Below are 26638 nucleotides of genomic sequence, written 5' to 3'. Positions count from 1 at the left end.
GTTAACAGCATTGCTCTGGGGAAGGGAATCTGATTTGCCCTTTAGTATAGGTCAAAGAAGCTTCTGCCATGAGTGAAAATGACACACCAGCTAAGTAAAAGCCCCATCCCAGAACGAAAGAATGGCCTCCTTGTAGGTGGTGCTTCCACTCCCATCCTGCCTCAAGCTGCCTAAGCTTCTTTTTAACAGTTGAGGACAAATATGGACCACTGATTTTCTCAATCAGTTTTTATTAATTGGCTTTATAGGCTAAAGTGCATAGTAGACAAAAAAGGAAATGCATACATAGGAAAGGGAAGTTTTTCTTGCAGACATTAGAAAGACCTGAGATGCCTAAGTGTCTAGGAAACACTGGACTGAAGGGGGTATGTATGTAGGCAGCAGGCCTGGGGGCTGGCTTCTGGCATGGGTTTGGGGCCTGCAGAAGCTGCTGGCATGCTAACCCTACCCAGGCAAAAGATGCAAGAGGGTGTTGGGGCAAAGGGTCACACTTTGGATAGGTGCTGCTGGTACCAAATGTGAGTTTAGTTCCATTCAGGGCCCCCGGGAGCTGGTACTGTTACTGAACCTCTCCTACTGCAAGCAAAAACACCGTTACCATCCCAAAGTGCACATCACAGGTAATACACACAACAGGATAACTCGGGTTAGCCCAGGCCTGCTTCACGAGCCCTCGGCTGGGGACAGTCACACTTTTCCTACTCAGTGACTATGTAAGTAGGTCGGGATTGGTCAGTGGAGTCTTTGTCTTCACCCAGGCCTCCATCTCCAGGAATGAGGGGGCCTGAGGAGGGCGGGAGGGATTCTTGTGCTCCTTGAGGGGAAACTGGTTCGTAAATATCCCCTCTGGGCCTCTCTTATTAGAATGAAAGTTAGTCTGCAAGTTAGGGCCTGGAAATTAGAATGAGTGTTTCTATGAGCTCATATCCTACCCGGGAGCACTGTAGAAAAAACATCTGACTGAGTCAGAACCTAGAGATACCACTAGGTAGCCCTAGGTGGAAGCCCCAAACATGCTCCAGGGAGTGTGTCCACTAATGCAGGAGAAAGAAGAGAAATTGTTAATTCAGCTCTGAGTTCTGGAGGTAAAGTGCTTATTCTAGCGCAGGGGTAAATCTAGAAACAAATGTGGGCAGCCCTAAAAGTGGATCCTTAAATAGGTGCTAAGACTAAAGGATAATAATAAAAAACAAACTTCGGTTCCTACATAAGGGAGCTGACCCCAGCCATGTGGTGGCTGGGCAAAAGGCAGCGGTGTGCCATCTTCCTACATCATCCTCTGGATCTCCTCAAAGTTCATCAGGTTATTAGCTGTGTCAGACCAGGCAGCATGCTGTGCTCCATCCATCTCAGAAGCAAGCTGGTTGCTACTTTCTAGAGTATGATTCATGCCTCCAATCACCTCCTTACAGTCAGGACATGTGCCTCTCTGCATGGCTCCCCCACAATCGCTGATCACGTAGATGTGGCCATTGGGGCACTTGAACCAGTGGCCACGAGGAAAACCCATGGCCTTGACTATCTGCACTCGTTCTTCCTCTGAGATACCCAGGCCAGAGCAGGGTAGGGTGGTTTTCAGGGCTTCCATCTTTTTCTGCACAAGCTGCTCATCCTCCTGGGTGAATTTACATGTTCCCTCCAGGATCCTTCGGACACTGTACACCTCTTCTGCTATGCTACCCCTCACTTTCCCCTCTGCTATCTTGCAGCGGGCCAGGAGGTTCACCAGGTATGTGAGCCTCTGGATTTCACTTCGGAGGTCATCCAATTCCTGGCTGGTGAAGCTCAAACGCTTCTTGGCTAGCCACTCATGGACCTGCTCTAGTCGAGTCCTCACTTTCTTTTGTTCTAAGACACACACCTTTTCCAAGGATTCCCACAGGCCAGCTAAGTGGCCATAAAAGTTGATGTAATTCTCAACAAGGCCCAGGTCCTTCACTGACAGATTTTTCTGGGTCAGCTTCTCCTTCAACATCAGGAAGTCTTCAGGAAGCACCTGGGAGAGGAGGCTCTGGCTCTCCAGTAAGGCCTTAAGCCATTCCTGGCTGCTTGCGATTTCCACTGCTGAGCCCTGGATTTTTTCCTTGACGATTTCAATCTCCTCCAGCCGCTGTTTGATGCTGGTTCCATATCTCAGGTTTTTGCGGATGGGCACCTGGCAGATAGGGCAGACTTTCAACTTGATAGCAACTTCGTTCTCCTTCTCATTCATGTAGCGGTCCAGGGCTTGCACCTCAAAGATGTGGCTGCAGTCTTCTAGCTGCACGAAGCGGGCATCAGGCTCATCCTCAAAGCCAAAGAAGATTTGAGTGACTTCTTCCTGGTGGCAGACACGGCACTTCTTGGGGCATGGTTCCCCACACAAACCAATGCAGGGGTGGCCGCAAGCCAGCAGCTTAGTACAAGGCACGTAGCACGGGGGTCGGTTGCAGGGCTCACAGCAGAGTTTGGTACACTGGTAGTGCTGGCAGCGCCAGACACAGGGTTCAACACACGGGCTGCACAGTTCTCCACACTTCTTCTTGCACTGGCTGTGGACGCAGCGATTCTGGCAGGTCCGCTGGCAGGGTGGGCATTCACCAATGCATGGCTCCTGGCACTTGTGTGAGCAGATGAGCAGGCGCTTACAGGGCTGCTGACAGCGCTCATGGAAGCGCCCTTCAAAGCAGCTGTGGCAGGAGCCAGGGCAAGGATGCCCACAGTCCAAGATGGTGCCACACTCAGTGGTGCACTTGACTGGCAGGCCATACGTGAGGTCTTCCACATGACCACATTTCACCTGCTGGTTGTGCCCACACTTGAGTTTTACGGTGACCATTTCTGAACACAACTGTACACAGTCCTCACCACATGGGTGGCTGCACCTGTGTCCACATTTCAGGACCTTGGGACAAGGCTCTTGGCAGCAGAAGTCTGACTCAGACATGGAACAAGGAACCATTTGTTGATGGCCACAGCGGGGAATGATTTTGCATACCTTCACCTGACAAGGCTGACACTCCTCGTAGCAAACAAGGGGGCACCGGTGCCCATCCTGGCAGATGACCTTTTGGCATGGCTTCATACACTGGAATTCCTTGTGTGAGGAGTCATAGGGGTGGCAGGCACGAGTGCAAACATGCCCGCAGCCCAGCCGGAACTCACAGGGTAGGCTGCAGCCTCCTTCGGGAACTTTTTGGAAGTCAGAAGCTTTGGATACTAAGGTGTGAGTATCAGGATGGTTCTGGCAGCAGAGCCGGAGTGTGTGGCCAATTTGATTGTTCTCTCGAAGAGTGTGGATGATCTTGCTCCACAAAGGCACTTTGGCCAGCATCTGCATGTTTCCAATGCAGTACATTCCCTTCTTGGCACGGGACAAGGCCACACAGATGCGGTTGGGTATTTGGAGGAAACCTGCCTTGCCTTCCTGGTTACTCCGCACTAGTGAGAGAAGGATGATATCATTCTCTTCCCCTTGGTATTTGTCCACCACATGGACCTTGACACCAGCAAATGTCTTAGCAGGCATGAGCTTGCGCAGGCAGAAGAGCTGCCCAGTGTAGGTGGTGAGGATGGTGATCTGGGACGGCAGGTACTCCTGGCACAGGAAGTACTTACACAGCTCTACCACAAAGCGAGCCTCATGCTGGTTCTGGTGGCTTTTGCCTTCTTGGATTTCCTGTTCGGGAAAGTTGTGTTCTACAAAGAAAAGGTTGGAAGAGACCCCCTGGAAAGGAAAAGAAGTGACATGTTAGAAAATCCATTCATGGCAGTTTTTTCTTCCTATCTTCATATGTGTTGGTCCCTAGCCGTGTTCCAGGCAGGGAGCTTGGAAGGCCTTTTGTATACGCCACTAAACAAAAAGTTAGTCAGTCACCATGTGCTTTGTTTTGGGGCCATGGCAAATAATCACATGGATAAAGAACTTATCTATTTTGGTTTTCAAGGCATCTGTTTGATATTAATACTTGTAAGAGCCATCCAAAATCCAACCATTCCGGTCCAGGGAACAGGCAGCAACTATGATGATGAAGGTGACGAGAGAGCAGCCAACTTACAACTTACAAGCACGCCACTGGGCTGACTGCTTTATACACATCATCTCCTTCAATACAAGAACAGAGCAAGGCAGCTCCTGTTATTCTCACTGTACAGAACACCCTGACACTCAGAACTGGAGTACAATTTGCTAAAAGATTACAGAGCTACTAAGTGGCAGAGACAGGACTCAAAAACCCAGTTCTATATTCTCAAGTGCTATACTATTCTTCTTCTTCTTATTTTTTTCTGTGGCACAAAACAGGTCGTTTAATTAATTAATTTTAATTTTTACTTATTTATTTTGGTATCATTAATATACAATCACATGAGCAACACTCTGGTTACTAGATTCCCCCCAGTATCAAGTCCTTACCACATACCCTACTGCAGTCACTGTCCATCAATGTAGTTATTCCTGCTCTTATTAACCATCTTTAAAAAAAAAGTTGGCTCTATTCCTTCTGAAGGCCCTTTTTTAATTCTGAGGAAAATACAGCTTTCCAGGTTGCTGACAGCATCAGAGGAAGAACTGGTAGGAAACACTCACCTTAATCTTCTCATATTTGAGAACGGAGGGATGATTTTCTAGATCCTGGTAAATGTGTGGCGTCAAAAGTCGGGCAATTTCAGGGCACATACGGTGCTAAAACAAGACATGAATGTCATTAGAAACATGGGCACAGAATAAATTGGCAGTTTTCTAAAGACCAGGATGCTGAATGGTGTAAATTCTGGGGAGGCACTTGAAAAGAGTAACAGGATGAAAAGAGCAGAATGTAAACGGCTCTTTAGTCCAACACAAACTCAACACAGGGTGATCTTGTGATATTTTAAAACAGAAAACAAAATTAATCTGACAGAACCATTTCATTATTAAGCCAATTTTATTCTTATGATATCTTCCTGGCTGGCAGCTGGCAGGCTCCCAGGAACCTTCTCCTGGACATGTGGTAATAACAGAGGCCCAGCTTCTCACCTGGTAATTCAGACGGACAAAGGGAATGTTTACTTTCACCAGCCGTTCAAAGAGGGACACCTCCAGATGGAAATTCTTGGCCAGATCATACACGTTGGCACTGGGGCGCAGCTGAAAAGAGAAACATGTCTGAGGACTCTACTGAAAAAGTATTTTAACTATCCATTCACCCATCTGCCCATCAAATGTTTTTCAAGTGCCTTCTGTGTGCCGGGTATTGCTCTGGGAGCTGAGAGGCTAAGGATAAAGAGCAAAAAGGGCCCTGAAGGTAACAAATGGGGTGATGTGACTAAGTGTCCAGAGGTGAGGCTTCTTTAGACAGAAGAGTGACATGTGAGTTGACGCCAGCATGAAGTTGCCAGTCATTTGAAAAGCAAGCAGTGGTGGGGAGCAGGAAGAACACGGGTGGGCACACAGTAAGCAAATGAGATAGTGGTATGAGGTGAAGTCGGAGAAGGAGACTGAACCCTGAGACTATCTGCCTTGGCAGGCCACTTTAGGAAGTTTGACTTTTATATTAAGTGCAATGGGAATGTGGAGTGACATGATCTGGTTTAGTTTTCTTTTTTAGTTCACTTTGGCTTATCCATTCATTATGAAGAATGGATTAGAGAATGCAAAATAAAAGCAGGGGGACAGAGAGCATGCTGTTGTAATAGTCCACTTAAAAAGCATGGTGGATTAGTAAAGAAGCAGAGGGAACAGATGAAATGGATGCTACCTTTAAAATACACCCCAAATCTAAGAGCACTTGCTTTTAGATTGAACATGGGAAGTGAAGAAAAGAGAAATCACAGAAAGCCATTAATAAATTTAGGGATGATAAAGCAGAGAGCCCAAGGACTTCTTATCTGATTCCATTGCCCAAAGAACTAGCCCATCGTCCAGGGGATTCTGCCCTACCTGTTGGTGGTCCCCAATCAGAATGAGGTGCTGGCAAGCTTTGCTCAATGTAGCAATTGTATGGGCCTCTAGGACTTCAGCAGCCTCTTCCACGATAACAATCCGAGGTTCCACCTTCTGCAAGATCTGGCGATACTTGGCTGCACCTTGAGTCAAGAGACCAAAGGCTCCTCTGAGCTGATGCACTGGACCCACCAGGCCACAGGACTTCTGGGTCAGGGGCTCCTGGACCTGAGTCTGTGAGAACCAAGATCTCACATTCACCCAAGGCTATGGTGACCACTGAATGAGAAAATGAGTGCTGCTGGGTGGTCTCTAGAACACCATACTCATTTTGGCCATTGTTGGGGTTCCAACACAACAGGAGCAAGTGGTTGAATTTCACTAACAGTTCTCTAAACACAGCTTGCTTTCAATAGCTCTTCATGGCATTTTCCTTTAACTTACTGAAGAAGCTTCTCTGTATCTGTCCTAGATAATCTGATAGGAGCTTGGCAGCAGGAGTGAACAGCTGGAACATGTAAATGTCCCCGTGTTGTCTTACCTGTGGTTGTCATTCCTACAACCTGGGCATCTTTCAGGATGTGCAGGTCTTCTTGGAGTCTCAGTTCAGCCATTCTCTCTGCTGATGTGTGGTACTGGCGCTCATAGCTGAGGATCTTTCGCCGGGTGTCGGCCTGGTACATCTGTAGCCACAGCCTGGAGAATGTGAAGAACCAGGCAGAGGAAGCTATGTGTTCTTTAAGAAGGTGGAGGAACTCCCTTCAGTATGCCCTGTGCAGTAAGTAAACCTAGACCACCGAGGAGCTTACAGGCCATAGGGAGAGGGAGGAGAGACCCAGTTGTGCAGGGATCCAAGAGTCCAAAATGCCCAACAAAAAGGTGTGCGAAGAGATGTATCTAAGTGGTCATGAGCTAAGGAGGAACAGAGGTTAATTATTGGGAAGAGAGTAGGGGACTTCAAAAGCTTCAAGAATGTCTCACAAATTCTCTCTGCCCTATGCCTGCCTAGGTAGCCTCCCCCTCCCCTAATTGTCCAGTCTTATCTTACAGTAAAATATATCTAGTCACTACTCTACTGTAAAACTTCCAGTGGCCTTGTGAGATTCTACAGACAGAATCCACACTCCTCGCACCTTAGCTCTGAGGCCCTGCAGTCTGGCCCCCGCCCACCTCCCTGACCTCACTTTCCACTCCTCTCTCTGCCACAGTTCAATTTCTGAAACAGACGCTCCTTTTCATTTCAAGGACTTTACCTATATGGTGCCCACACTCTCATTTGCTCTCCTTCCCTACTGGCATTGTGAATGCCTATTCATCTTTCAAATCTTGCCTCCCATGTCATTTTCATGTATACTTAAGACCAGCTCAGATCCCATGTTAATGTCCTTAACACTCCTTGCTCTTTTCTTTCTTAGTGTTTATGCCCATTTGTAACCTTTTATTTATGCAATTAACTGATCTGTCCCCCTGATAGACTCCTTTCTAGGCTGCATCCCTAGCAAGCAGCTCAGTGAGGGTGCGCAGTCTTTAGTGAACACTGTTGAAGATCTGTGGGGGTTATGTTTTAGGAACAGAAAAGGGACCCTCCAGGAAAATTATACGGGTAACCAGGAGCTGGGTCCCGGGTAGGCACAATACCTATAAAGCTGCCAGCGGGAATTCAAGTCCAGCTGCCAAACGTCCTGGATTTCATTGGCCTCGGCCTCAGTTATGGTGTTCAGTTTGCGAAGCTCAACCTTCACTTTCTTCTTCATTTTCTTTTTCTGGCTGCGCTGGGTCTGTAGACATTAATAATAGCCAGGGGCATGAGACAGAGGCAGGCCCAGTTCTATACCTGAGGTGGGGGCCAGAGCACATCAAAAAAGGGACTGCCACATCTGATAAACATTTTCAAGTGTCTCGCACTCTCCTAACAGATATGCCATTGCAGAGTGGCTCAAAAGGGCTGTGAGCCAGTCTGCCTGGGTTCAAAGCCCCATAAACCTCTTAAGGGGTGTGGCACCTAGAATAAGTTGCTGAACCTCTGTATGCCTCAGAATCACCTTCTATAAAATGAGAACAGTAACAGTACCTCTTCACAGATTGCTAGACTGGCTGAAGGAGTAAATGCACAGAAAGCACTGAGCTAAGCGCTGGTACTACTTATCACTGACCACAGACTACTTCTCATTCCTAAAACTTGTGTATCATCAAAGGAGTGGAGGTGACCCTCTTTTGATGAATGATGTACAGTGCCTGCTAAGACAGTCTTAATGCCAACATATCAAGCAAGTACCTTTAATGAGTAGGTAAAAGGCACCATTTAGGAGCAAGTGCCCTCCCCTGACTCTGTCACTGAGTCTGAGGCTGTGAGCCTTTAGAAGGATTAGTACACAAGATGTATGTCACAGTATTATGGACCTGCCTCCAAATCAAAACCAAATAAACCAATTCCTCCTGAGGCCAGGGGCCAGAGATTTGCCCAATCCATGCTTCTAGTATTGGGATCAGACTCTGTCCATCACATATAGTAATACTGATCTCAACTAGGAGACCAGGTCCAAAGCCAGCAGATTGGTGAAAATTGCTTCCAGGCAAAGTTGCCCTTCAAAGTCCCTTAAATCAATGGGGTTCAGAAAATGTTACTTTTAGTGTCCAGCCCTCTACTGTCAACAGTAATGCATGGTAAATTCTGAGGACCACTGGGTTCTACCAAAGTTAAGACACAGAGGGAAAGGCTGGGCATTCAAATACTCTGGCTTTAAGAGAAAAAGCTAATTCCAGGGTGAATGAAGGATGAGTATTTCACCCCATCTGCATGGACTGCTTCATTCTGTTTTACTTGAATCCTCTAAAATCGTTACACATATTTACATACTTATTTGTAGTGGAGAAGGTAACATTCGTACAAGCACTGAGCACCGAGACCATAAGTTTCTGACCTGACTCACATGTGCTGCACTTTTCTAAAAGTTCAAGAGAAACACTTCGCTACCTGCTCCTGTCTTACCAATTTCTTACCAAGGCCCCTCTGAAATGCCGATTTTAGACTATTGGGAATTGGACCCACCTTATACCAGAGTTAGGTTGTAAAATGGATAAATTAAGCTAACTGTGAAGATGAGGTAAATATACTGCGGTAACAGAAGTGGGCAAAAATAAGAGCTGCAGTTCAGATCAGAACAGATGGTCCCAGGCCCGTTTCAGGAAGTCTAGCCCCTCCACTTGGCAGTAATAACTGAATCCCCATTTCCCACTGTCAAGGCTTTCAGGGGCCACGAGGAAGTGAGCTTACCTCCCACTCTCCTGTGGCTTGTTCCTGCCCCGCTGCTGTTCCAGGGCCATAGTTGTCTAGCCTCATGGCCAGAAGCACTTTAGCCAACTCCTGGACTGCCCCACTCTCCTCCTTTTTCCGCCGCCGGGGCCTCACCACCTCCTCCTCCTCCTCAATCACTCGGTCGGCTTGAATCAGGTCAGCCTCCTCTGCGATCTCGATCAGCGAGCCCTCCTCTTCCCCTTCTTCCTGCTCCTCTTCTCCTTCTGCCTGGACTAAGAGAGGAAATCAGGCAAGATGGGATGGAGACTCTTGAAGCCGAAGGATGAAGGAAGGCGCCTATAAGAGCTCGGATGCAAGAAGACATTCTCAGGAGTCTAAGTGGTTAAGACGTTATCCTCTGGGGAGGGAGACTGGGAGCAATGAATCAGGGGAGGGAGACTTAAGTTGCCTTATATAGTTTTTTGTTACATTTAAAAAAGCATATCAATGTATGCCTTTTGAAGAGGTTTATTTGTGTCAGATACACAAAGAATATACAACATAAATGTGAGATTTAAAGGATAAAAATACAAAAAATGAGTATCTATGACTTCCCAACCAATTTAAGCACAAAATTATCAATTTATTTTAAGACCTTTGTGGGCCCTTCTGTTTTGTTGTTTTTTACATTTTTTATTAAGGTATGATTGATTTACACTCTTATGAAGGTTTCACATGAAAAAACAATGTGGTTATTACATTCACCCATATTATCAAGTCCCCACCGACACCCCAATGCAGGCACTGTCCATCAGTGCAGCAAGTTGCCAGAGATCCTTGTGGGCCCTTCTAACCTAAGTTTTATGTTACTCATTCCTCCCATTAAAAAAAAAAAAGCTTTACCACATATATAAAACAACATATTGCCTAGTTTTGACTTTGAACTCTTTATATCAATGGAATCACACTGTATTTTCCTATACAGTCTGAACAGCCTGTAATTGATCCACCCATTGTACAAATGTTGATGGACATTTGAGCTCTGTTCTTCTATCATCATTAATTGTGTGTGGCAGTTAGTAACCTCACTAGCAGCCTATTAAGAGTTCCCACTGTTTCACATTCTTTTTTTCCCCTAGATTTCCCAAAATTAAATCTTTCTTCTTTTTTTTAAGATATCACTGATACACATTCTTATGAAGGTTTCACATGAGCAACATTGTGGTTATTACCTTCACCCATATTATCAAGTCCGCCACACACACCCCATTGCAGTCACTGTCCCTCAGCATAGGATGATGCTATAGAGTCACTACTTGTCTTCCCTGTGCTGTACTTATACTGCCTTTCCCGTGACTCCCTACACAGTATGTGTTAATCATAATGCCCCTTAAGCCCCTCCTCCCTCACTCCCCACCCCCTTTCCTTTAGTAACTGCTAGTCCCTTCTTGGAGTCTCTGAGTCTGCTGTTGTTTTGTTCCTTCAGCTTTGTTTGGTTGTTATACTACACAAATGAGGGAAATCATCTGGTACTTCCCTTTCTCTGCCTGACTTATTTCACTGCCACTGTTCCACATTCTTATCAATGCAGAGTTATATCAAACTTTTTAATTTTTGCCAATCTGGTGGGTGTATAACAGTGTCTCCCTGGGGTTTTAATTCCTTCTGTTTCTAATGAGCACTTTTCAAATGTTCACTGACCATTAGTATTTCCTGTTTTGTGGCGTGCTTGCTATAAGTCTTTTATCTGTTTTCCTATTAAGCTATTAATTTGTCTTTCTCTGACTGGTTATAGCTCTTTACATATCCTAGGTACTACTTTTAAGTCTTGCTCTTCAAGTCTTTACCATATTTCATCTTAAAATATGATTCTAAGTAGACATGTACTTCTTACCTGTATTTTCAGGTCCTGCTGGAGCAACACTCTGGGTGAAAGAACTGACACCCAGACCCAGCCACTCCAGCATCATGGAGTGTTTCCAGCCCTGGAAGCAAACCCATTCGCTATCCTGAGGAAAGAAGAATTATCAGCCATAAGACTTTTATGGCAACCAGTGTGAAGGAAACATCTCTTTGAAGGATCAAAAGTAATTCCCTTAAAATTTATAGGCTGCCTAAGTGTCCATCAGTAGATGAATGGATGAAGAAGATGTGGTACATATACACAATGGAATATTATTCGCCTTAAGAAGAAAACAAATCCTACCATTTGCAACAACATGGATGGAGCTAGAGGGTATTATGCTCAGTGAAATAAGCCAGGCAGAGAAAGACAAGTGCCAAATGATTTCACTCATCTGTGGAGTATAAGAACAAAGAAAAAATGGAAGGAACAAAACAGCAGCAGAATCACAGAACCCAAGAATGGACTAAAAGTTACCAAAGGGAAAGGGAATGGGGAATGGGTGGGAAGGGAGGGATAAGGGAGGGGGGAGAAAGTGGGCATTACAATTAGCATGTATAATGTGGGGGGAGGCACTGGGAGGGCTGTGCAACACAGAGAAGACAAGTAGTGATTCTACAGCATCTTACTATGCTGATGGACAGTGACTGTAATGGGGGTTGTGGGGGGGACTTGGTGAAGGGGGGAGCCTAGTAAATGTAATGTTCCTCATCTAATTGTATAGTAATGATACCAAAATAAAAAAATAAGTAAAAAATAAATAAATGATGAAAAAAAATTTATAGGTTGTAAATTGGTAACTCTGGCATCTGGAGCATTTAATATGGCTTCCACAGATTTTTTTTTTTGCTTGCAGAGAATTTTAGAAATAAATATTTCCTGCATGTTTTGACAAAATCAAGAGCTATAGCAGCAATGAGCCTGCATTCCTGAATGGCAACAAATGGCTGGAAATGGGCTGCTGCCACACCTTTTCCAATCCCCTCTACTTCCTAATGTCTCATATTTAGCCTGTTTCAGACATTTATAGGACCCGATTGACACCTTTAAGACTTTTGGGTTTATAACCCTGGAAATCACCAACCCACTGTCATGAGAGCTACCATTTCTCTGGTTTCCTGGCCAGCCACTTTACAGAGATTGTGTGAGTTACTTGTTATAACACCTTTGAAGGCAAGTATTATTATTATCCTTGTTGGACTGCTGAGGGACCTGAGAACTACGCTGGCCCAAGTCACACAGTCAGCCTGTGCGACTTAGGTCTGGTGACTTCCAGGCTCTCTAGGTTGCCTCGTGATGATTTTCTTTTGTTTAACAAGCAAGCACTTACAGCACACATTAAACAAATATTAACTTGTTTGTCCAAATAACAATCCTGTAAGAATTAAGTTGATTTGTAAGAAACTGCCATTTTTGCAAGTCAAATTTACAGATCCTGGCAATTTCATGTGGTTCAACTTAATATTATTATCTCCACTCTATAAAAGAGGAAACAGACAGATTCAAACCCAGCAAGCTGGCTCCGGAGTCTTGTTCTTGAACAGTATACTCAACTGCCTCTCCTCATGAAAAGAACTTTTCACATTATGGCAGAATCAGATTACCAAACAGCTACTGCTTTGGCCTACTGATTTTGCTAAAGGCTCCCTCCAAATACCAAGGCAGAGAGATGCCTTTGTCTTCCAGGATGACCCCTACCTGTTCGGGCCCATTCATAAGGCTTTTCCAATGCTGTGGGGAGATGTACTTCTCCAGGTGCTGTTCCCGCAGAACCCCACGCATGGTGCACTCCAGGGTCTGGGCCCCTTCGTGCAGCTCTTGCTCCGACTCCTTCATTTGTGTCACGATCTGCCAAGAACAGAGGGAAAGAAATGAGAAGGAAGTATCATCGTCCCCCAAAGTCAGTTTCTGCCTTGAGGGAAATCAAAGCTAAGACAGGAATAGCAAAGAGGAGAATAAATATATACACCAGTCACCAATTTCCCCAAGCACATTAGTGTGGTCTTAAAACCAAAGGATTAGTATCTAAAATATCTGAAAGCCTCCTACCACCAGCAAGGAAACAAATACAACAGTAAAACAGGCCAAGGATACTGCGGTGGAGATGTCTCTCGTTTCTCCTTAGTAACAAGAACTCTGAGTTTTGGTTGTGCACATTGCTGCCCAGATAGAAGATGACCTTTCCCTGGTCAGTGGGCTGTTGGTAGAAGTGCTCTGGGTGGTTTGAGGGAAGCAATCTTAAGGTCCTGGCATGGGCAGAGAGGGGCGATGTGCCTTTTGTCTTCTCTCCACCTTGGATTAATGAGGGCAAAAGTCATGCCACGGGGTTAGCAGGATGGAAGGCTGGAAGGAACCTGAGTCCTTCACTGCTTTGCAAGCATCCCTACCTTCCTTGGACAGCCTACGCAGAAAGCCACTGCTATCTTGTTTGATTTCCCTGAGTGACCTTAGATTCCAAAGCTAGGACTCACACTCATGTAGGCCCTGCGGAGGTGCATGGGGAGGCTGCGGCGGAATTCCCGCTTGTTCCTCAGCTCCCTCAGGGTGAACTGCCTCAGGATCTCACTGTTGCTCCTTCCACCTACCCGCACGATGCTGGTTGTTTGACACTTGTAGATGCCTACAGAGCAAAGTGAAGCACAATAGAGTTGAGAGTTCTCTCAGGTGAGAGCTGGATGTGTTTGTGATGTTATCTCAGTTGGTCCTTTACAGAAATCTACCCCATTAATGAACAAGAAGGTCCCAGAAATGGGACCTGCATAGCAGTAAAGTGTGGTGCTAAGAGAACAGGCTTTAGGAACTGGGAACTCATCCTGGCTCCCTTATTGGTACGTAACCTGGGATAAGTTACTTAACTTGAGCCTCGGTTTGTCTGTAACTCAAACCCAGTAATACTTTCTAGATAGGGCTATGGCCTGGACAAATAACAGTATTCTTTTAGCCCCTAGGTAGGGCCTAGCACAAAGTAAGCCCTTAGTAAATGTTCTCTATTATTCACCCTAGTTATTTATTGCCTTGTTATGATGTGCCAGGCATGAGCAAAATTCTGAAGATACAGAGGTCAAAACAGACTCAGTTCTTAATTTGTTCTCTTGTCTCACTGTCTGGCAAAGAAGATGTATATTAAATAATTTATTATCATTAGCAATAAATGCAGTAAATACTGTAAGTACCTGATGCTGTAAGTATGTAACAGGGGACCTTATCTAATTTGGGTAAGGGGTAAGAATCTAATTCTTGAGGATCTGATATTTAAACTGAGACTCCAAGAATAAGGAAGATTTATTTAATCTAGGTGAAAAGATGATACAGAAGAATGGAAAATAGTATTCTAAGCAAAAGAAAGGACATATACTTATTCATTTATTAATATAATTAGTATCTTTTGAGCACCTAGTAGTGCCAGGATCTGTGAATACAGCAGAAACAGCAGTGACCCTCAGTGTCTACAGTCTAGGATACAGACATATACAAAAAGTTATCACATTATGTGCTAAATTTCTGAAGAAAAAATACAAAAGGAGATACTTAACCTTGTCTGGAGGCAACAGGGAAAGTCCACCTGAAGAGAGATTTAAGGTGAGACCTAAAGAATGAGTTGGAGCCAGCCAGGCTGGCTGGGATAAAGATGGAAAGAGAGAAAGAAAGGGGGCCTTCTAGGGAGGGGGAACAGCATGGGCCAAGGGAGAAGGGGGAAGAATTCACAGAATTGAAGACAATCAGTGTTCCTGGAGCAGGGGAGAACAAGGGAAGAGGTAGGAGACAAGGTTCAGAGTTAGGCTGGAGAAGAACACAGCCAGCCTTGGAGGTGATGGTTAAGGACCACTGACTTCATTTACAGAGCAATAGCGAGCTACTGAAGTTGCTGCTGATTCAGCAGCTACCTGATAAAAGAACTATTTTGCCTACGGACATTACCTTCCAGAAACTGGTCCAAAGCATGATTAGTGTAACACACAACCAAGATAGGGAACTTCTGGACGCTAATTTGCCAAACAGGCTCATTGGTTAGAAGGGCCTGAATAATTTTTAGACCTACATAGGTTTTGCCTAGAAAACAAGGAAAAAAGGAGAGTTAAAAAACTTAAGAGACTTCCTAATTACTTACAGCAAACTATTATTTTTAAGAATGTTAAGGTAAACATTGAGATGGTTTAAAATCCAAGAGGTACAAATGAGTATATTATGATAAGCCCCTTGCTCTTGGGTCCCCCAGCCATCCAGTTCCTCTTTGGAAGCAACCAGTATTACTACTTTCTTGTGTAACTTTCCAGAGACAGTCTATGCATATACAAGTAAATATGAATATGTATTTTTCTAGCATTCCCCCTTTCTTTAATACATATAGTAGCCAACTATTTTCACTGTTTTACATCTTGCTTTTTTTTCACTTAGTGTGTCTTGGAGGTAGTTCTCTGTTAGTATGGAAAAATAATCCTCTCACACAACTGTTGTGAGGATGACTATGTAAAGCATGTAAAAGGTGCTTGGCACAGATTGCTATTATTAAACAATATAAAATCAAACAAATTAGTGTAACTTTTGATGAAGTAATGCATCTTGCTAAGTCTGACCCATTAGCAGTCATTTCTAACTTTGTGACTTTGATCTATACTATGCATACCAATGGGTCCCCCTGGAAAATCACTATTGAGCAGCTACTTGGGAATGTTTCTAACTGAAACATTCTAGAAACCTAGAGTCACGCCTCCCTTGCCTATTTCATTGGGCACGTTATATACTCTGAAAAATTCTTACCTGTTCCAGGAGGTCCCTGAATAATAGCCAGCTCCCTTGTGAGGGCAAACTGCAAGGCTTCCATCTGGGAGTCATCCAGCTCCAGGGCTTCTTTTGAGGGCCACTGGCTGGGGTCTAGGACATTAACTGTGGGACGTCTCAAGCCCTCGGCATTCCTCAGAGATTCTCCAGTGGCTGAGGGATTCTTTATTAAGGGAGTGAAATCATATCTGCCCCCCATTAGCAAGTACACTGGCTCCTTCACCTGAGAGTCACACTTCACAATGTTCCTCTGAAAGGGGACATCTTCCTCTTGGACCACCTGGAGTCCTTCTAGGACATGCCTATAGGCCTCAAAGTATGCTGTTGTTTCCACCATGAGGAAAGAGTCAGAGGGCTGGACCTCTGCTAGGAGCTGTTGGCTCTGCTCATTGAAGCAGAGCTGGACAATCCCTCGGCAGAGATCTTCCTGCTCCCGGTTAGACACAGTGGCAAAAAGAAATGTCTCAAAATTGTCCTTGGACATGCAAACCAAGGACCCATAGAGCAATCGTTTGGAATTCTGCCAACGAACAAATTTTAGTGGTTTTGTGTCAAACTGCACCTTGTAGACAATGCCTGATGATGAACACACAGGGGTGATAATCCGGGTATCAAAGTAGATTCGGATATCATCAAACTTTCTCTTCCTCAGGCCTTGGTCTTCAAAGCTTTGGAGAAGTTCCAAAATGCCTTCTCGCAGAGGTCTGACAAAATCCTCTCGCAGTAGTCGGAAATGGGTATCCAGATAGACAGCAGTGCTTTCATATTTTCCAGAAATAATGTTGGGGCGAAGGAATGGTCTCTCATCCAAGTGCACTTCATTGTAAGTAGGGTAAATGGGCATGGTCCGGTAGTTCTCAATATGGCCCTCTGCCTCAGGCTGCACTAGAGTGTACGTGTCCACTCTTAAAGTGCCCTCTCGCCTCTTTTCCTGCAGATGTTCAATGATGGTCTGCACCTTTTCCAGGCTCTTCTCTGTCTCCTCTTCTATGTCAACACCAGAGGCTCTCAAAGCATTAAGAGAAGTTGGCAAGAGAGAAATGAGCATGGAAGTTTCCTGCACAGAGCTGGCGGGGAAGACGCTTACAAGGTCCTGGAGGAGGGAAATGATGTTGCTAATGTGTTCTGGATACTGGTTTCTAACGTCAGGGATGGGTTCGGTGATCATCCCTACCACATAAGTTGGCAGGCAGACTTTGAGGAATTTGGAATTCTTCAATATGCCCAGGACATGGAGAATGCTCTGGCGGTCCATTTTGGAGCTGCAAGCCTTCCGAAGAACCTGGCAAATGAGCTCAAGGAAGTTGGATTTCATGTAAGAATGAGACAGGAGTTCCTTCAACCCTACACTTGTGGCAAGTGTGATGACCACCTCAGAGGGATCTTTCTGCAGAAGACTTTCTAGGAACTTATAGCCGAGTTTCTTCACCTGCTGTGACTGTTCTGAAGGCTTCTGGTGGGGGGTTCGCCATTGCTGGAAATTTTCATCGGACCATGGTGGTCTGTGGTTCCTTCCCTCCTGGTTGCCGTTTCTCTGCTTGGCATCATTCTTCTGACTACCATGTCTTTGACCTCTAGGTTCATCACTGGTATTACCCTCATGGTTCCTCCTCCCTGGATGTGGGTTTCTGCCCATGGCTCCAAACCTTTCTTCTCTTTGCCAGTAAGGAACAGGATGGTTGTTGGCCCTAGGTTGCCTTCCTGGCTGATTAACTCCTCCTCTGAAAGGATTGGCTGGTGGGTTATTGGACTGATTTCTAGCTCTTGGTGGTAATTCTCTATCCATAGGCCCTAAACACAACGGAGATACTGGCTAAGCACAAAAATCAAGGTACAAAAAAATCCAACAGAACAACAATGAATATGCTCTCATTTTCCAAAACAACTAAGGAGTTTAAGTTTTATTTGGAGAGAAAAAAAGGTTTCCTATCAAGTCACATATTACAGATTACCATGGTTGCTATATATATTCTGAAAAGGTTTTCAAAAAGAGCAAAAGGGAAAATCCTTTGAGTGCCTAATACATACTACAGAACAAACAATTACAGTATCTCATTTAATCCTTGCAAGCTGGGATTGTTTCAGAGGGTCAAAAGATCAGTCCATTGCTTCTAGTCTCTTGCCAGTACCAAACAATAGTCACAGCATGAATTCAGAGCCAAACAGGCATGGCTCAAATATTGGCCTGGGTACTTCCTCACTATGTAACTGTGTTGCCAAGTTGTGTAATTTCTCTAAGCCTCATATCTGGGTTGTTGTAAAGATTAAATGTTTATCAAATGCTTAGTATAGTACCTGACATACAAAAAGCTTTCATCAATGTTAGTTATTACTAGTAGCACTAGTAAGAATTTTCTACTGGGAATACCCTGTTGATTTCTAGGACCACTGATTCTACCACTAAACAATTATGTCATAGGCAACAAGAGGCATCAAGTGGGATGAAACTATAAAGAGAAGTGCTTTTTGAACTCTGTCCAGCATCAGATGGTAAAGAGGGAAGACAGGGCTTCCTTTACCAAGATGTTTTTGAGCTAACCAACAGATTGTGAAGGAAACTGAAAAATGAAACTGAAGTTTTATCTCAGGAAACTGAAAAATGAAACTTAGTTCTGTTTCAGAAACTAAAAATTTAAATTCAAGTTTTCCTCCTTTCTGCAGCATGAATTCATCCACATAATATTATCTATTACCAACCCTCAGACAAGAAGGTTTTGGGAGATGGAGGAGACACATCTTTTACATAGAAAAGCTAACATCACCCTTTGGATGAAGCAAAATTTGTCTTCCTGGATCTGCCACACATTTCATAAGTGACCTTGGCTAACATGTCCTAGTCCAGTTTTTTCACTTACCTTTCCTGTAAAACTGATTCTGGAGCTGACCCAACTTAGCACAATGACTTGGAGATTTTTAAAACAAACAAAATAAAACTATACACGGCGATTTGATCATAAAAATGTTATGGAAGTTTCAAATATGTATCACACAAGACAATCATACCATTTCATGACATCAGATGCCAAATCCATTTATGAACATTTTTCCTTGTTCGGCCCCTTGTATGGAAAATTTTAATGTGACAACATAAAGAAATATTTGGTAAAATACTAGTGCTGTACTACTGAACTCTGTAAGTTTTTGTAATTGGTACTTTCTTATTTAGTTTGCAAACCCCCAAGGTATCAGAATAAGGTCCTACTTTCTAAATATTTTGACCTGACTGGAAGACTCAATGTTTTGGAAGAATAGAAAATTGTATCATTTCTCTTTCAACATTCACCAAACTGGTAAAACAAGATTTTACATTTCTTCCTCATTTGTCCCACAGCTAAAACTTGGATGACATGTTGTAAACTTAGGGAAAAAGCAAGAGTCTATTTGACTGGTTTGTTTTAGAACGTTCTAAGCAAACAAAAGAGAACAATCACTGTAGTAATGATGTTTTTGGAACTAACTTTGCTTTGGTAACTAGAACTCTACACATGCACTCTCAAATACATAGCCACTAGCTAAAGGTGACTATTAACCATCTTAAATGTGGCTGGTTTGAATTAAGATGTGTAAAAAAACACATGGAATTATGAAGACTTATTACCAAAAAAAGTTAAACATCTCATAAAAAAAAGTTTTATATTTATATATATATATTTTTAACATCTTAACACAATAAAACTTGAGTATTTGGAATAATAAAAACATTAAAATGACTAAAGCCCTAGTATTATTTGGATATGTTGGTTTAAATAGCACAAGTATTACCCTTTATTAAATTAGCATTACATTTTTAAAATGGATTTTACCTGTTTCTTTTTGCTTTTTCTAATGATGCTACTAGAAAATTAAAAATTATGTTTTTGGCTTGTATTGTGTTTCTGTTGGAGAGCATCGCTCTATCTAAACCAGAGTGATTCTATTTCTGACACCTTATCATTATCTTTGCTCAAGTGACTACAACCACTCATCAGCTCTCTTAAGGAAAGGAAAGGGCAGACAGTTTGTTTTTCAGTCATTCATACTGTACCTAAGGAATAAGACATTCTTTACTTGAGAGATGCAGTCAATCTTCTGTAGGCCTGCTCATTCCTAGGGAACTCAATTTCCTTCCCTTCAGATAGAAAACCTTGCTCACCTCTGTGGTTAGTATGGTGATTCCTGGGCCTGGCGTCTGGACAAGGTCTTCTGTCCTCCATATTTAAGTTATCTGAGTTCCTCCACGTTCATGCTACTTTCAGTTATCTGGAAATTTGCACATGTTGAGTGTTATTAGTGCTCTTAAAACAAGAGCATCTAGCAGAAAAAAAACCCAAACACCATCAAGCCAATCCTTCTGCCTCTAAATCTTGTTAACTAAGAGTTAAATATTTGAATCACAGGCACAAGTGCTAAACTCTGCGAATGCCCAACTATGATATAAAACATAAAATCGTAATTTAGGCAATGTCAAAGGATCAAATTCCCTCCTTCCTCCCCATTTTCCTTGCACTTTCTTGGGGAAGAGGGAGTGTCATCAATTCCTATTCAAAATTACTGTTTGGTTTATGCCTTTAGCCAAGTTACTTAATCAGTTGCTAGGTTTCATTTTCCTTCCCTATAAAGCAAACACTGCTGCCAGGACAAAAGAGGTACATCTTTGTTAATCAAAAAGCCATGTGTTCACCACCCTATCCGACCTTTCTATTACATGGTACTCTATAGCTTACAGTATGCTACAGTTAGTAAATGATTAGTGAGCAGTCACTCCTTGTCCTACCTTTGGAATGCAGCCAAACTGATTAAGCCCTCCGCTCCACTCAATCAAGAGAAGGAAATGCCATGTTTCAATAGCCAGGAGGCTTAGCATCTAAGGGATGCTGTTTTCTTAGGACCAGCAAGAAATCTGTCGTCCCTTCTCTTTTTTCTACAGGTCCTGTAAGAGAAAGAGGAAGCCCCTTTAAGGGAACTTCTCAGTTCAGCTCATAAACATAATGTGGGTGACTCAGAGTCCTCAGGAAAGGAATTTTTGAGACTGTCTCTGAGTTTTAAAATATTCATAGCTGGAAACTGAATAGATTTGGCATTATATAAGTTATAGCTTTTATCCTCATCAAAAGGAGTCCCTTTCCTTCCTGCTGGGAATATTTTGGGTGAATCTTTTCCCCTCACGCTATCAAACCGAGCTCTCATGGTGCAGTCTGTTTTTTTAACGAAAAGAAAATTCTCCTGAGGGGAAAATTCCTCCTTCCTATTGTTGAAAATACTGAAATAGAAACTCAGAAATTTTCTGGGAATAAAGAAATGGGAGAAAACAGGCAAGGAGAGGAGGAGCAAAGAGGAACAGGAAATGCTACGGAAAAAAGCAGACTAGAGAGGGATTTTTAGGAATGAAGGCCTAAGTAGGCCGGCAAAGAAGAAGAAATTTAGGGATAGTTAAGCTGGTTCAGGGATCAAATTAGAGAAGGGTTATTGCCAGCGTGGAATGAAAGAGGCTGGATCAAGAGGCCAGAGCTGGGTTTCAGCAGGAAGGTTCCAGGATCCTGAGAAGGCAGAAGAAAGGATGGGGAGTCACTGGCACCCAGGAGCCCACCATATCCTGACGGCAATATTATGGGGTCAGCGGAGAGCCAAGGCCATGTGGTGGGTGAAGAAGGTGCCACCCCAAGGTTGAGGTGCGAAGTGGCCGCGGAGAGGGGGCGGGTTGAAGAGGTCTGGGGGCCTTAGGCAGAAAAGAGTGCGGCTGAGCTCAGCTGGAGGGGCGCCTGCTGAAGCGACGGGGGGCTCTGGAAACTGGCACGGGGAGTCTCGGTACCGAGGGTGCCTCGTAGAAGACGGGGGATGAAGGAGGTGATGGGAGGTGAGGCCAGAGTAAGTTTAAGGGGATGGCTGTGGCAGAGAGAGGGTGAGTATCGGGCACGGAGAACTCGATGGGGCAGAGGTGGTGACGGTAGGCTTTGGGGTGGGTGATGGAGGAGATGGCGGAGATCGGTGGGGCTGGGACGGGGGATGGAGGTGCCGGGGACTGAGGAGGTGATAAGGGCGCTGAGGGGGTGTCGGGATACTGGAGTTGCCGGGGTCGTGGGCGCGGGGCAAGGGGGGCGCCAGGGGCTGAGCAGCTGCCCGGACGCCGAGGGCGGCGGCAGTGGCGGGGCGGGGCGGCGCGGGCCGGGGTTCGCAGCGGGCAGGAGCAGGTGCGGGGCGGGGGCCACTCACTGGGCTTCGGCGCGTCCGCTCGCAGTGCCGCCGTCGTGAACTGGTAGTCGGGCTCCCGAGGTAGGTCCGCGGCCCCGCCCGGCGCCGCGCACTTTCGGTTTCCCTTCCCCGCAGACGCTGGGCGGAGCGAGGGGCCGGGCGGGCGGTGAGGAGGAAGAGGAGGAGGGGACCTCGGGGCTGCGCGGGAGGGAACCGGGCCCCGGCGCGGGGGTTGTCCCCGCCCTCAAGCCTCGTAGGGGCGGGCTGACTGACGGGCGGTCGACGCCTCAGCCACCCGGAGCGGCAGGGCGGGCGGGCTCCGGTGGAGGCGGCTTACGGATGGGGAGCGTATAGGGCGGAGGCCTCGGCTGGCTCCGGAGGCGGGAAACCCAGCAGACGCCCCGGTGCGTGTCAACAGCTACAGGGCGGGTGGGCCTGTAGAACCCGAGGGTCCAGAGTGTACGGAAGGGGGCGGGGCTAGAGGGCCTTGGCAACCATTAAATGGCTTCCGGCTGAAAGGCTCAGAGGGCCCCGCGCGCGCGCGCGCGCGGCAGGGGAGGGGCGTGGCAGAGAAAGGGAATCGCCTCGGACCCAGTGCGCAAGCGCAAGAGCACCCTCTGCTTATATAAGGCGGTTCCGGGGCCGCGCTCGTTCTTTCGCCTTGGCGGCGCGTCCTCTTTTGTTAGGTGGTGTAATCGTTTTATATCCGATGTCGTCTTGCCCTGGGAACTCAGGTTTACTGCTGTGTACGGTAAGTGGAGACCCCGCTGTTCACTTTTTTGCCGTCTCACCTATCCGTGGCTCCCTCCCCGCCTGGATTTCCCTCTTCTGACCCTTAAATAGGCCTTAGGGTCGTGGGGGAGATCGTTTAGAGCTGGGAAGAACCGCGCCCTGGGCACAGATCTGAGGAATCCTTGGCTGGTGTAAATGATGACTTCACTTTTTTCCCCATCAGATCGACCATGTTGATGTCTTTGCACACTTTAGCCAGTTAGTTCTGACACACCGGCCTCTATAGGCACGACCGTGCTGTTTTTCGACCTGGGAAGATGGCGATTGATGGCCTCTTTTTGTTGCTTCGCAGGTTAGCGCTATCACTGGGTGCAGAATGGATCTGGGACGAGGGGGTGACTGCTGGGCTTCCCGGGAAACCCGGTGTGGACATCTGCAGTCTTCGGCCTCCTGGCCTCTGTGGTAAGCATTTGTCTCCAAGCCTATTGTGGGAAACACGTGCTCTGAAGAGCCTCTTGGTTTACTAGGCGAACTAGGAGAAAAAACTGAAGATTTAACGGTAGTTAGTTTTAAGTATGTTTTAGGTATACTAGGTCTATTCTGTATGCTTTCATTTTAATACAATTCTAACAATACATTTTTGAGAATTCTCAAAAATGTACCTATTAGACTTGTTGAAGAAACAATCTTAAGAGAAATAATAGAGAAGTGGAGTAATTTTGTGAGTAGGTGTTAATTTTTTTAATGCCCCCGAAAGCACATTTTTGGGTTCCATTCCTTAATGTTTGTCGATCGAGCTTTCTTGATAAGTTTTGTTTTTTGATTAGCTTTGTTAGGCATTTAAGTCTTAAAAGTAAATAATGTGACTTTTTTTTTTTTTTAAAGAAAAGTCAAATCTGTTTCAGTTCACATAGCCACTCAAAAATTCATTCCCAACTGCCTAACTTCTAAATTTGCTTGAGCCTGGGAATGATGCCCTTGGGGCAGGACACCTTGGACATGTTTTTAAACCTTGCTGTCCCATAGTGTTCCTTTAAGTCATATGTTTAGTGGTGACATACATGAATATGTAATATCCTCACCTGGTTAAAAACGGTGGTTGCTTACTCACCTCATTAAAAGTCAGCCATTTCCACTACAACTTGCCAGTCACTGGACTGTATCAAATGTAAGCTCAGAAAGCAGCAGTGCTTGTTTTAGATCCTATTTTCTTACTGCCAACAGCAGGACTCAGGTGTTTAAATACTGAGTGAATTTGCAGGTATAAAAGACCAAAATCTCAGTCCTGGTTGAGGGCTTTTTCTGTACAAGCTGAGAGCTTCCTACTGGTGTATATGATGACTGAACTTTTTTCCCCGACAGATCGACCATGTTGATCTAACTTAACTAAGCCAGTTTCCGTCTGATACACCTGTTTGAGCAGTTTCTCTGTCCCCTACTCCCTTGGACTTCTAGCTGATTGGAACTCATGTTTCAATGTTTTCATCTCAGGTTTACAGTTGGCTGAAAGTGGACTTCTGAATGGACCAGGAGTGGGGAAGGATGGTGCATCTGGCTTCTAAGTACCTGTGCCCACGAGACTGAATAGATACAGGCTTTGGAGTAGGGAAGAGGTAGTAACTGCTTTTTTACATACAGGGTTATGCCCCTTGCAGTCTTAACTTCCTGTGACTCAGCTTTGGCCATTGTAGCTTATGACATAGCTTTTTTCCCCATCAGATCGACCTTGTTAATCTAACAACTATTAGCCAGTTTTGTCTTATGCATTGGCCCCAGAGACCACCTCTGTTTGCTGCTTACCACTAACTGCTTTCTATGTGGGTTTTTTTTTGTGGGAATTGGGCTTGCTCTATGGGTGTTCTGCCCCCTCAGCATAAAGGTCCTTCATCTTGCTCTTTCTGTTAACTTTCTACAGGTCAGGAGCCAGGTGTGCACCCGGGCAGTGACTCAAGGTTGATTGCAGCCTAAGCTTCATGTCGGCCTGGTTCACGTGCTGTCCTCTAACAGACAGGTGAGGTTTCTGCAAATGGTGTTACCAGGGTATCGACTCCTAATAAGATGATTGTTAAGTGTACCCGCTTAGGAGTAACCTGGGGACCCAGTTCCAAGTTGGTACGTAAAATGGAAGAAGTGAATCTTCAGCAGGATTGCTGACCTACTGGTACTACTAGGTCTTTCAAGAAAGGGGAATAAAGTTAATAGTTAATTCTGCCCTGTCAGGTAATAGAAGCTCCAAGTCACATTGGAGTTGGGATTCAAATTGATTGTGGATCTTGTACAAAAATTCCAGTTCCTCATACTGCTGGCTATAGGCCACCCTTACTTCTAACTGCATGGGTCTCTCTCCAGCATGGCAGCTCACTTCATGAGCCAAAGAGACAGGCTAGTATGTACCTTCTGCCCCCTGAAACTGATTCTGTATCCTTTGGGCACTAGGTGGTGTATGTCTGACATGTCTGAAACTTAATTCCCCATCAGATTAACCATGCTTAAGGAGTAAGATTTAAGCCTGACCCCTCTGACCAAATCAGACCTTGATTGTATGCCTTTAAGTTGATGTGTACAGCCCCTTAATAAATTGCACTAACTTACTGGTTGCTTCTGTCCAGTTGGTCCATGGTGTGGTATCCCCTGGCATGCCTAGTATCCTGCTTTAGTAGGAGGTGGGAGAAGCAACACCAGCAACAGCTTGCTTCCACCCGAGATTTGTGTGGTTGCTCACTAATAGATGTGCCGTGTGGGTGGTTTGTCCCCCACTTAGGAAAAATCTCTGGCATGGAGAAGAGTTGGCATTAATGTCAGTGATCACTCATTACCCTAATTTAAAATATTTTACTTTGTATAAATGCATAGTTTTTGCCATTTGAAAGCAATTAGATGCTTTCCTGACTAAAACCATGTATGTTTCTTTTAGATTCATCTAAATACAAAAACGATCTCTCACATAACGTCCTTGGCAACTAAGAATAGTGTCTGATGTTGGCTTATGCACTTAATATTCAGATACCCCCATTTGTTTCAAGTGTCTTATATTGTGTTAGTCCCGCTAAAATCAATGGGAAGACCTTTTGGTGTGGTCCTGGATTTCTCTCCTTGCCTGTATGTAATTGGAAAGGCTTTATTTTGAGGTTGAACATTTTGACATACACGTACAGTTGGCTTCAGTGAGGTGCAGCCTAGGAAGAGATAGGGAGTCTCTGGGCTTCCTAGAGTCTTAACCAGAGGCTCCCAGACCCTAAATAGGCACTTAACATTAGAATGAAGTAGTAATTGTGATCAACCTTTTTTCTTTTTAAAGGAGTTTTTCAACTATGGTGTTGGAATACAAGGCCTCTTGAAAAAGGTTGACCCTGTGTTTTCCTGAGACAGTTGATGGTTGTGATTGAGTCAATATCAAGGCTATTTTGTAACCTGAGGACTGCAGAATTGAAAAGCTTGTGCCTGTTTTGAAGAATCAAGGATTATTCTTAAATTGGTGAAATTTCTAGCATTGTAGCCTATCTGGAGAAAAATAAAAAAAATATTTTAAATCAGAATGTTCCTGTATTTGTTCAAGAAGAGAAACATTGAACAGCATTGGTAAGAAACAACCAGGTATCTGCAGAGGTCAAATTCCAAGGCAGAGGGAGAGGGGACTGAAGGCAGATCAACACTTGTTTACACAGGCATTTCAGAACAGGGTTGTTGCTCCGGGAGGAGGGGGTTCCCCTCCCCAGACAAGTTAAAGGCAAGGGCAAGAAATGGGGGTTAAAAGGGGATCTTGGTGTCACAGTTCTAGGTCTCCTGCAGGCTTACCTTGCTCTCCAAGCTCCCTGCTGGCACACTTAGTCTTAATCTTCCAGGAGTACTGGGGCCCCACGCCTCTCACTCTCCTGGTGGCCCTTGACTTCCCCACCCCTAGCACCAGGAGAGGAACCTT

The 26638-nt window shown here is 44.9% G+C and overlaps 1 protein-coding gene, 1 long non-coding RNA gene and 3 other non-coding genes across 6 annotated transcripts; 4 read left to right on the top strand and 1 right to left on the bottom strand.

Moving 5' to 3' along the window:
• Window positions 1-213: 213 nt before the first annotated feature.
• ZNFX1 (zinc finger NFX1-type containing 1) lies at window positions 214-22390 on the bottom strand. 2 transcript variants are annotated; one of them, XM_037006264.2, is made up of 15 exons: window positions 22009-22390; window positions 20573-20728; window positions 19952-20058; window positions 15799-17610; window positions 14959-15090; window positions 13512-13660; window positions 12739-12888; window positions 11032-11146; window positions 9177-9430; window positions 7541-7680; window positions 6444-6598; window positions 5900-6045; window positions 4997-5107; window positions 4568-4663; window positions 214-3706 (listed from the first exon to the last, which is right to left on the bottom strand). In XM_037006264.2, the coding sequence occupies exons 3-15, from the start codon at window positions 20010-20012 to the stop codon at window positions 1268-1270; spliced, it is 5760 nt and encodes a 1919-aa protein (XP_036862159.1). In that variant the 5' UTR covers window positions 20013-20058; window positions 20573-20728; window positions 22009-22390; the 3' UTR covers window positions 214-1267. The 2 variants fall into 2 exon arrangements, with proteins under 2 accessions (XP_036862159.1, XP_036862158.1); XM_037006263.2 differs by lacking the exon at window positions 20573-20728.
• Window positions 22391-22580: 190 nt separating this feature from the next.
• On the top strand, window positions 22581-26255 carry LOC108390962 (uncharacterized). Its single transcript, XR_005058020.2, has 5 exons — window positions 22581-22738; window positions 23072-23181; window positions 24211-24332; window positions 24635-24730; window positions 26018-26255. It is a non-coding gene; the product is annotated as an uncharacterized lncRNA (long non-coding RNA).
• On the top strand, window positions 22905-22997 carry LOC118970374 (small nucleolar SNORD12/SNORD106). The gene has a single exon (XR_005058293.1). It is a non-coding gene; the product is annotated as a small nucleolar SNORD12/SNORD106 (small nucleolar RNA).
• LOC118970375 (small nucleolar SNORD12/SNORD106) lies at window positions 24044-24134 on the top strand. Its single transcript, XR_005058294.1, has one exon. It is a non-coding gene; the product is annotated as a small nucleolar SNORD12/SNORD106 (small nucleolar RNA).
• Window positions 24401-24490, top strand: LOC118970376 (small nucleolar SNORD12/SNORD106). Its single transcript, XR_005058295.1, has one exon. It is a non-coding gene; the product is annotated as a small nucleolar SNORD12/SNORD106 (small nucleolar RNA).
• Window positions 26256-26638: the final 383 nt, after the last annotated feature.

The sequence above is a fragment of the Manis javanica genome, chromosome 5, assembly GCF_040802235.1.
Source record: "Manis javanica isolate MJ-LG chromosome 5, MJ_LKY, whole genome shotgun sequence".
Classification (NCBI taxonomy): Eukaryota; Metazoa; Chordata; class Mammalia; order Pholidota; family Manidae; genus Manis; species Manis javanica.
The sequence above is the reverse complement of the archived record's forward strand: the minus strand, read 5'-3'. Positions and strand labels throughout refer to the sequence as shown.

Coding starts and splice junctions, on each gene's coding strand:
- ZNFX1 (XM_037006264.2), bottom strand. CDS start 20,012: ATGGAGGACAGAAGACCTTGTCCAGACGCCAGGCCCAGGAATCACCAT. Junction 5,108..5,899: donor TGATTGGGGACCACCAACAG/GTAGGGCAGAAT, acceptor TTCTCTTTTCAG/CTGCGCCCCAGTGCCAACGT. Junction 3,707..4,567: donor TCAAATATGAGAAGATTAAG/GTGAGTGTTTCC, acceptor TTTCCTTTCCAG/GGGGTCTCTTCCAACCTTTT.